This window comes from Olea europaea, unplaced genomic scaffold, assembly GCF_002742605.1.
Source record: "Olea europaea var. sylvestris unplaced genomic scaffold, O_europaea_v1 scaffold1707, whole genome shotgun sequence".
Lineage (NCBI taxonomy): Eukaryota > Viridiplantae > Streptophyta > Magnoliopsida > Lamiales > Oleaceae > Olea > Olea europaea.
Genome location: NW_019234759.1, coordinates 25,642 through 35,058, shown reverse-complemented (window position 1 = coordinate 35,058; position 9,417 = coordinate 25,642). Strand labels below are relative to the sequence as shown.

The 9,417-nt window shown below is 35.1% G+C and overlaps 1 protein-coding gene across 1 annotated transcript; it reads right to left on the bottom strand.

Annotated features, from left to right (window-relative positions):
• Positions 1–1,139: 1,139 nt before the first annotated feature.
• LOC111377676 (coiled-coil domain-containing protein SCD2-like) lies at positions 1,140–9,100 on the bottom strand. Its single transcript, XM_023000803.1, has 19 exons — positions 9,017–9,100; positions 8,767–8,850; positions 8,463–8,558; positions 8,239–8,280; positions 8,015–8,077; positions 7,489–7,538; positions 7,389–7,416; positions 7,131–7,205; positions 6,920–7,030; positions 6,761–6,821; positions 5,208–5,321; positions 4,963–5,081; positions 4,769–4,838; positions 4,194–4,235; positions 2,769–2,824; positions 2,578–2,727; positions 2,463–2,525; positions 2,230–2,298; positions 1,140–1,520 (listed from the first exon to the last, which is right to left on the bottom strand). The coding sequence occupies exons 1-19, from the start codon at positions 9,098–9,100 to the stop codon at positions 1,380–1,382; spliced, it is 1,518 nt and encodes a 505-aa protein (XP_022856571.1). The 3' UTR covers positions 1,140–1,379.
• Between the last annotated feature and the right edge of the window lie 317 nt (positions 9,101–9,417).

Genomic DNA, 9,417 nt, shown 5'->3' with positions numbered 1-9,417 from the left:
AGGCTATTTCCATGTATTTCCTTGGAATAGGGTGGGGGTGCGTGGGGTGAAGAAAGACATGAATAGTTTTTTTCCTTTTATTTTTATTTTGCTTTTGTTATTTATTTTAATTGTTTTATAAGGTTAAATAACAAAGTTATCCTTTTACCCTTTTATATTGGTCAAAATTGGCCAAAGTTCAATTTTATTGGTCAACTAACGGTCAAATAGATGGTTTCCATCTATTTATACCACATGTACATATTTTTGAAAGGTTTGGGACCGTGGATAGCACAAAGTGAATTTTAGTGTAAAGTCTGCCAAAAAAAATGAAAGGTTAGAGATTGCCACTGTAATTTTTCCTATTTTTAACCTATCAGAATGGGTTCATTCAATTACCTAAAAAAACTTTTTCCAACAACATTCTACTTTTTAGTTTTCAGGATATGTCCTTTCCAGTAAAGGGGCTCAAGTCCAAGAAAACTAGTATGGCCCGTTTGATACACATTAATGTAAAAATAAGAATGAAAAATATAATCGTTATGAGCTCCACATAAGAGATAGAAAGTCAAATATGATGGTTTGATGTCATTAATAACAATCATATTTTTCATTTTAATGGACAAATAATGAGAAACAAACAGGTCTATATTTATTTCCATTTTCATTTAGCCAACTGTAGCAAATATAAATAGCTCAGGTTAGTAACAGGGAGCAATCCACTTTCGTGTAATATTCCATTCTCGATTAGATGGCACTACATTGGATCCCATATTGGTGTTGGTGTGAGAAGCATGAAAGTTTGAATAAACAAAATTGTTTTTTGTTCTGTGTTAGTGTTAATCACTATATTTTGTAGGTCACATTGATAATCATCATGAAATTAACAACAAATATTTCCATTTTCCGCTAAAGCAGAAGAAAGGAAGATGATGTCTAATTCTGTGTATGAAAAAACAAATAAATGCTTACATGGTTAGCAGCAGCAAGGATCAAAATTAAGAGAACACAGTTAAGTAAATTTATTATCTTCACTCACAAGTGGAATCCACTTTTTTCTTCAACGGTCAAAAAATCATTCTCATAATCACTACTAAAAATGCCCTAAATAATTATCAATAATTATCTCTCTGTTTTATAAGACAAGTAAACAAAAAGAATGGGTAAAAATGGAATTTTCTTTGTCACAAAGCTCATATAACTGGAAACCAGATGCGTTTTCAAAATCCCAAATACATGGCAATCAATCAAATTTTCTACCATTTGATCTATCATACAAAAGGCTTAATTACATATTTGAAACTTTGTTCCGGGTATCAAAAACTTGCAGAATCTAACGAAATAATCTTGTAGGATCAAGAAAAAGGAAGAACGAAACAAACTGATTGGCTTAAAATCTATTAAGGCGAGCTTTCTGATTCTGGAGCTGGTTTGCCATTGGCAATAGACGGTAGGCCAATCTCTTTTCGGGATGCCTCCCACAGCTGCTGTTCTATGCTCAATTTCCTCAGCTCCGTCAAACCTCTTTCAACTGTAACATATCAAATATTGCAACCATAAGCTGCGCCATAAATTATTTCGGGATAGAAGTGGTCAAAATGTTGGCTGACTAAACATATTTTCTCACTTTGGACCTCACATATTTTGGAAATGACACGAGGCTATCTCGTATGGGCTCTAGAAGAGGTCTCAAAATGAGGATTTGATGGTTTGTTTGAGTATTCCCTTTTTTCCCCCCAAACTGATAGTGTGAAATCATTCCATAGTTTACAGCCATATTCTAGTCACAACAATACCAAGATTGCAAAATAGCAAGGAAAAAACAAACCCAATTTTACAATACCTCGGCAAATTTGATACACGGTTTTACAATAAAAAAGAAGTCAAACTGGATGCGTGAGTTATCAGCCATAATACTTATAAAACATAAAAATTTACCAGTGAAACTAAAGTATGAGTCATAATTTTACAATGCTCAATAAAGTGTTAGTACTTAAAGGTAAAATGAGGGGGTATAAATGCAGCTAACCCAAAGAGGATTGCTAAAGGATCACATCTTTCCTTTTACTTTATTGGTCGTCAGTTGAGATTATTTCCATTCTTCAAAACACCCTATCCCATGGACACATGAAAAGAACTGAGCTTTCTAATGCTCAAACTAAAACCACCACTACCCAGACTATTGCCAAAAACTAGAACTCGAACGCCTACCATCTGGTGTTTCATGACAAGCTCGTGATTCTAACCTACACGATATGACCTTTTGCACCAAAAAAAGATACGAGAAAAATCATAAGCTTGTGATATTTTCAGAAGATTCTACAACAATAATCTAGTCAAGTAGCCGGTATGTAAGCATGTGTATAGCCAGTTACATCCAGGGGACGAATGGTTACTTTCAGGATAACTAGACAGACANTCATATCAGCTTTCATGAATACCCCATCCCTGGACCCCATTGCACAATATGGTCAGGTTCTAACTAGACATTTCTTTTCCTTAAACGAGGAAAACAGAATTCCTAATCCTAGAAGAATCCTTTCCACCTGCATTTGAAGCATATTTACATACATCTTTGGCCCCATGACATAGACATACAGTGGGAGGAAAATTACTTTCAAGTCCAACCTTTAGGATCGCAAATTGGTGGGAAACCGCATTTATGAAAGGTTGGTAACAGGACAAAGTATTAGTTGGCATGTCTAAAGAGCTATTGTAATACAGAGAAACAAGTATTAGTTGGCATGTCTAAAGAGATATTGTAATACAGAGAAACAAAAACTTCATAAAACTAAAGAGCGGACCTCCTTGAAAAGAACATCTTCCGACTCCTCTTGACTTAATTCTGCATCCAAGTTATGAGGAAATTTGTATAAGTTTCCAATGTCAGAGATGCTTATTTTCATAAAGTGCAGTGTTAACAAAAGCAAAATAAATTTCAGGAAAGTGTGAACAGACAAGGTATTAAGTACAGAGAGACATAATTCAAAGAATATCCACACATGATTATTCTGAACCTGTTCTATTTAAGAGGAGCCTTAAAGCACATTAACTTTTTTGTCTATTAAAGGTAACAAGAATCATCATACATCGGCTGAACTACTTGACTATGACATTTCTATTTGACACTCCAGAGTCCAGAAATTACTTCTAGTGCTCTAATTCTCTTTCCCCATAAAGTCAAGAATTGGTCTCACAATCACATAAAATATCCAGTAGATTCTACATGATCCCTCAGCAACTCAAATCTCCACTGTGTTATCTCCATCATCCGCCTCTACCCAACCACAACATCCTAAAAATCAACTTCCACCCCTTGCACATGATTACCAGTTATTACGAAAACCGCCACCTCTACCTTTACTATCAACTACGAGGAATCTGGCCTCCAAAGACAGTCCCACTGACATGGCAATGCAAAAAATCACCACCTCCATAAATATCCCAACTTCCATATCCATCACTACTGCCATCATTAATTGATCAACCCAAATTACCAACACCAAATCCCTGTTTTCATAATCCCATTTCTTTCTCGAATAATGCTATTTCTAAGCAGAGCTTATCCATCAGCATTGCATGTGGCAGTGGGGTACTGCCACATTCTTCAATAAATTAAAATGTATCCCAACTTTATTACAGAATGTGACAGTTACCATACTACCACAGACTGCTCGTGTCAGCATGCTCACAAATAGTAATACTCTTTCTCAGATCTCAAAATTTCATACTCAAGCTCCTCTTAATAGAATTTGCAAGTTGTATATACTTTCTGCAGAAACCACCCACGAGCATGTTTGGGTGTCTTCTAAGCACATCACGCAGAAACTCATATTCAGAATTTTTTTTGCATTGTAATTCTATTTCTTCTTTTTATTTTGAAAGAGGATATATACAATTAGCTCTAAGGCAATTATAGGTTGAAAGGTAACTGATATTTGTAAACTGTATTTGAGAGAGAGAGCTTCAGAAAGGCGGTGAAACAGATCAAGTAAATTGCCAGCGAATCTACTTTCTGAATTTTCCATGGGGCACAAGATTAGAGAGTAGCCGGATTTCAATACAAATTAAAGCAGAACACATTACAACAAAGTAAAGATGATTTTTCGGCCTATGCAACAAAATTAGCAAATAGAACTACAATAAAAAATTAGTAAATAGAATTAAGATAACTTTTCTCATAGAAAGGAGAATAAATGGAGTACATTTCTCACCAGATAACACCATGAAATTGGGATCTCCAGATGGCTTAGGATCTGCAAAAGCACAATGAGAACTGTCTGAAAATAACTGTAGATAGTATACTATGTTGCGTATTCAACACCAACAAACTGCAGCTAACATGGTGTGGGCTATCATACAAAATGTTGTGTTATCTGCTCATCATCAATAAAATACTCACACGCAAATATATGGGAGAAGGGACTTCTTAAGAAGATGCGGTAATTTTTGTACACAAGATGCAGGCCTCTTTCTACTATTATTAAAATTGAAGGAAACCTTAAGAAGCTGGATTTGATCTTAAAAGATATAAAGCAGACTCAAAATTTCAGTGTGCTCAAATAGTAGCAGCGAATAGCTGAGGAGAAAAACTATGAGGTAGCTGTTTCACAAGGACTAAAGAACAAGTCCAGCAACAGAAAATGAACTCTAACTGTGTTCTAGAGTAGAAAATACATTTAGTTCAACTTTCATATTCCTCGAGAGAAAATCAATTCAGGACTACTGTAGCATGAGGGGGAGGGTGGATGTAAGAAGCATATACAGCCAGACACTTGGTGAACAATACCAGACAACGATTGCCGAACCAAAGTTGAACGTCTGTTTTGAGCCAATGCGAGCACAACAGCATCCTCAACCTATGATTAATATTAGTGAGTGAGAATCCAAAGAGGCATATGATACGGATGTAAATTTATATTTATATGAAAAAAAAAAAAAAAAAAAAAAAAAAACCTTAAAAAAAAAAGAAAAGAAAAGAACCTTCAAAGAAGCTAATTCCCTCAAACCCATTTCAACCGAAAGCATACTCTCGATATTTCCTTCCCCAGTTAAATTGTTTAAATCATGTACAAGTTTGCTCCGATCTGAATCATCTCCACCTGCTCAGCACCAGAAAGAATAAAAGCCTCGCTTAGCTAAGTACTCCAATATAAATAAGTAGCAGCATAAATATATTTGTTGCAGACTATGGAACAGGTAAAACGTTTCAAGGAACAAGTTGGCACCATCCCAGGTTTCCTCTCTCGCCTTCTGTCCGGCAGAAGTGACAACCTCGAAGGGCAGAGGCGCTAGGGATGACCAGTGCTCGTACTTTGAGACTGCAATATCTGCACAGATTCCTGTAAAGCAGAAAAGTATGACCCAAAATAAAAAATAATCATCACTAATTAGCTGATTTTAAATTTTTAAGACTAATTTCTTTTTCTCTACCACTTACATCAGAATGGTGTTAGGAACCAATATAAATAGCAGATCTTAAGATTATACAACCCAATGATATTAATAGGGGTAAATCATGGTCAGGGTTTAAACTTCAAAAAGTACAACACTAAGTTCCCCATTCGATTTTTCTTGACATGTATCTCCATAAACTTACAGTTTCAGTGCATAGGTCCCTACTGGATGGAATCCGTCAATTTTTCTGAGTACATGCCTTGCACATGACCTTTATTTTGAGAGATATTTTCAGTAAACCAAAGTTATCTCTCACCAAAACAAATAAAACAAAACAAAACAAGGCAAAAAGATAAAATAACACCTCAGAATCACCAGCCCTACCCCTTCCTAGCACCATTGCCTCCTGCCCTTACCCTACCCAGCAACACCAACACCATCCCATCCCCAAAGCCCAGCACCAGCCATTGTTCCCCATCCATTCGCCTTCCACAATCTCCTACCATAGTGGCATAGCTGCCACCTCCAGTATCCAGCCCCAAAATCAAATACATAGCAAGAAGAACAATTGAAATGGAAGAAAAAAATGGATTGCAAATTTATTCCACCAAAATAATATCAAGAAGCAAAAATGGCAAAAAGCAAATCGTTAATCACTGTACTTTCTGTCTGTGATTTTCATGCTTTCAGTACTTCCAACTGAAAGCACATATCTGGGTTGAGCAACTCGAAAACTTTATGCCTACTGGTAGTTCTCATTTCTAGTATCAACAAATTATTCCTTGACTAATCAACTAGTTTTCTGGGCATCAATTTTGCAAAGGATTAATAACCACATTACATCACTGGCACTTGCAAACCACTTTACAAGGTCGCTAATGGAAATCCATGTTATTTCTTTGCCAGATCCAGAATTTATTGAAGCTCTAGTTTCAGATTTTCACCAGACTTGACATTGCAAAGCCTTGCGAAGCAGGACTAGATCTATGTCAACGGGGGTTTTGGAGGGGTGGGTGGCAGTGATGGTAGTTGCGGGTGGCTGGTTTTTCTTTTCTTTATTCGTTTTCTTTTCTTTCCGTTTCTTTTTCTTTTCTAATTGTTTTAAAAGAAAATAAAGATTGACCTACTTGTAGTGAAATTAAAAGTTTGGGGAAGTATATGCCAGGAAGATTGAATGGGATTTTAAGTGCTCTATTTCGTAAAGTTGGGGACAAAGGATGTACTTTTTTCATAAAGTAACACTTCAAAATTCTGGCACGTGAGCATTCACAACAGAAACTTTAGAACATAAAGCAAGGCAGGGTGACAGGAGGAGCAGATAAAAAAAACTGCCCGCCTGTTGCATTTGTGCCTTTTTACATAGAAATAGTTTAAAGTACATTACCATAACGTGATGCTAAGGTCCAGTAACGAGCAAGCCAACACCTCTTTAGAACAACCTCCTCCTAGAATGGAAAACAAAAATGAGAAGAATGAATGTTAGAACTCTGTTAAATGTTGTCAGAGAGCTGGTACTAAATCTAACAAGAATTTACAGGACAACCATCTCTTCGTGCGTCAAAATCATTCTCTGTGTCATCGTTCGAAGGGCTTTTGCTTCAGATTCAACTTCATGAAGCTGTTCCACAGCATTACCAGCATCCTCTTTTAAGTTCTGACAAAATATTCACATAACAGAACAATTTGAGAAGGCAAGGAATGGTTAGTAACGTGAAAAAAAAAGACCTGAGTACCACTAAATAGCACAAACCAACCTGAAGTTTTACACGAAGGGCTGAAATTTCTTCATCTCTACCATCCTTCGTCTGTTTGGCAGCTATGAGAGCAGCCTGTAATAGAAACCCATTTGAAGCATAAGATCTTAGGCGTGGGGGATGTGTTTATATGTGAGAGAGCACACATTTATCTATACACAGACATGACAAAATAAAATATTAGTATATATTCCATCTGTCAATAAAGGAATTCATAATGGAGAGGAATTTCCAATATTAAGTTCATCTTGGACTCACCTCTCTTTGACGTAGAGCTGCTTCCTTCCTGCAAATAAAATACACTGCATCAAACCAATGTAGTTGAGTGGCTTATGACACAAATTAAAAATTGATTTACCGGCTCAACAATTTAGCTTCCAAGGATACACCTTCTCCCAGGGAAGCAACCTGTAAATATATAATTAAAGCATTGAATATAATAACCATGAATAAAACTAATTCACCTCCAAAAGATAGCAGAGATAACAGAATAATTCAAAGAGCAAGTGACAAAGTTGAAATTTCAAACATTGATTGATTCGTTGTGAAAAATACTGGGCTATCTCTATGCAAGATTTTACAGTGATTAAGAAAAGAAGTGACCAAACAAAGTCAATATGTCATCACGACTGCAAGCAATAATAACTCAAAAAGATTTTCTTCGCAACCCAGAAAACTTACTATATATAATCTGAATATCCATAAACTTATTGATCATTATATGTAATTAATTTAAGTAAGATGTAGCATGAGAAAGAGGGAGAGCAGCACCAGTAAACATGGATAAAACCAAAAAAACCAAACTTCACAGCATTTTACAACTATAGATAAATACAATGATGGCGCATTGAAGAAATGGAAATCAAGGACTATCAAGTTTTAACCTGTTTCTCTAGCTCTCTGGCTCTGGCCTCCGCTTCTTCGCGTTTTTCTTCTGCACGACGAAGCTGTGGGAGAAATTGGTCATTATGTTCCAGATGACAAAGTTCATAAGCATAAAGGCCTCCAATGTTTCCTTCTTATTTCCTTCTTTGCTTGAATTTCTTTCTACTTTTATTCTCTTTCTTCATGGAGGGGAAGATGGACAGGGACAGGAGAGATGACTCACCTTATCTAGAATTACTTCATTCTCTTCTTGTAGCATGTCAAGCTGCAATTCAAGTTCAATGTTAATCCAGTAAGATAATGCATGATCCGAAGCTATAGTTATCTTAGGTACATATAATATATAAAAAAAGAATTACGAGTGAGAAACATAAATATGACTAAAAATATTCAGTCGTGTATTTCAGAAGTTAGCTTTAAATCATAAAAAATTATTGGAAGACGTACTTCATCACGGAGCGCAGAAGCCTCGCGCTGATTTCCAGGATCTTTCGAGTTGCTACGTCCCACATCATGCGTAAACCTAAAGTATATCAAAACTGGCTAATATACTATTTGTAGCATTTATAATCAATTCTACTTGTTGCAACAAAAGATTAACACTGCTTGGCAAATGTGCAAACAGGTTTTACACTTGACTGCATATGTAAAAATGTTGTTGTGCACACTTTGAATTTGATAACATACAGCATTAATTCAATTGACTATAGAGCCCAAATGTAAACAAGATCAAGAAACTTTATCTATATACATCACATATAAATATCCAAACAATAATCGGAGCAGCTATGGTGGGCAAATTCTTTATATTGTGCCATCGATCCCCCATTCCCCACTCCAAAAATAAATAAATAAATAAAAATAAATAAAAAAAATAAAAAAAATAAAATAATATAATAATAATAATAGAATCCTTCCCACTTAAAAAAAAAAATATATGAAAGGATGAAAAGGGAAACATAAGTTGTCTTATGTCTCATTTTTTAATAGAAAAATTGTACATTGAGGTCCAATCCATTTATCCAAATAATAATCAGAGCAGCCACAGTGGGTAAATTCTTTATATTGTGCCATTGATGCCCCATATCCCACTCAAAAAAAAATAATAATAATTTCTCACTCAAAAAAATAATAATAAAAAAAAAAATTAATAATAATAATAATAATAATAATAATAATAATAATAATATTAATATTAATAATAATAATAATAATAAAAAAGAAAAAATAAATCATAGAATCCTTGACTTGAAAAAAAAGGATAAAAAAGGGAACCATAAGTGCTCTTATCTCACATTTTTTAATAGAAAATCGCACATTGAGGATCCAAGCATTATCATACTCTTACTAGTTAAATAAAAACATGATAAGAGGATGTCCAATGATTCCCTTGGCATCCACC

What these genes read in the sequence shown, in the direction of transcription:
- LOC111377676 (XM_023000803.1), bottom strand. Translation starts at nt 9,100, where the DNA reads ATGGGGCATCAATGGCACAATATAAAGAATTTACCCACTGTGGCTGCT. An exon ending in TAAATGGATTGGACCTCAAT is followed by an intron (nt 8,851 to 9,016) that starts GTACAATTTTTC and finishes TTATTTTTGGAG; the next exon opens with TGGGGAATGGGGGATCGATG. An exon ending in CCCTTCGTGTAAAACTTCAG is followed by an intron (nt 7,031 to 7,130) that starts GTTGGTTTGTGC and finishes ATATTTTGTCAG; the next exon opens with AACTTAAAAGAGGATGCTGG.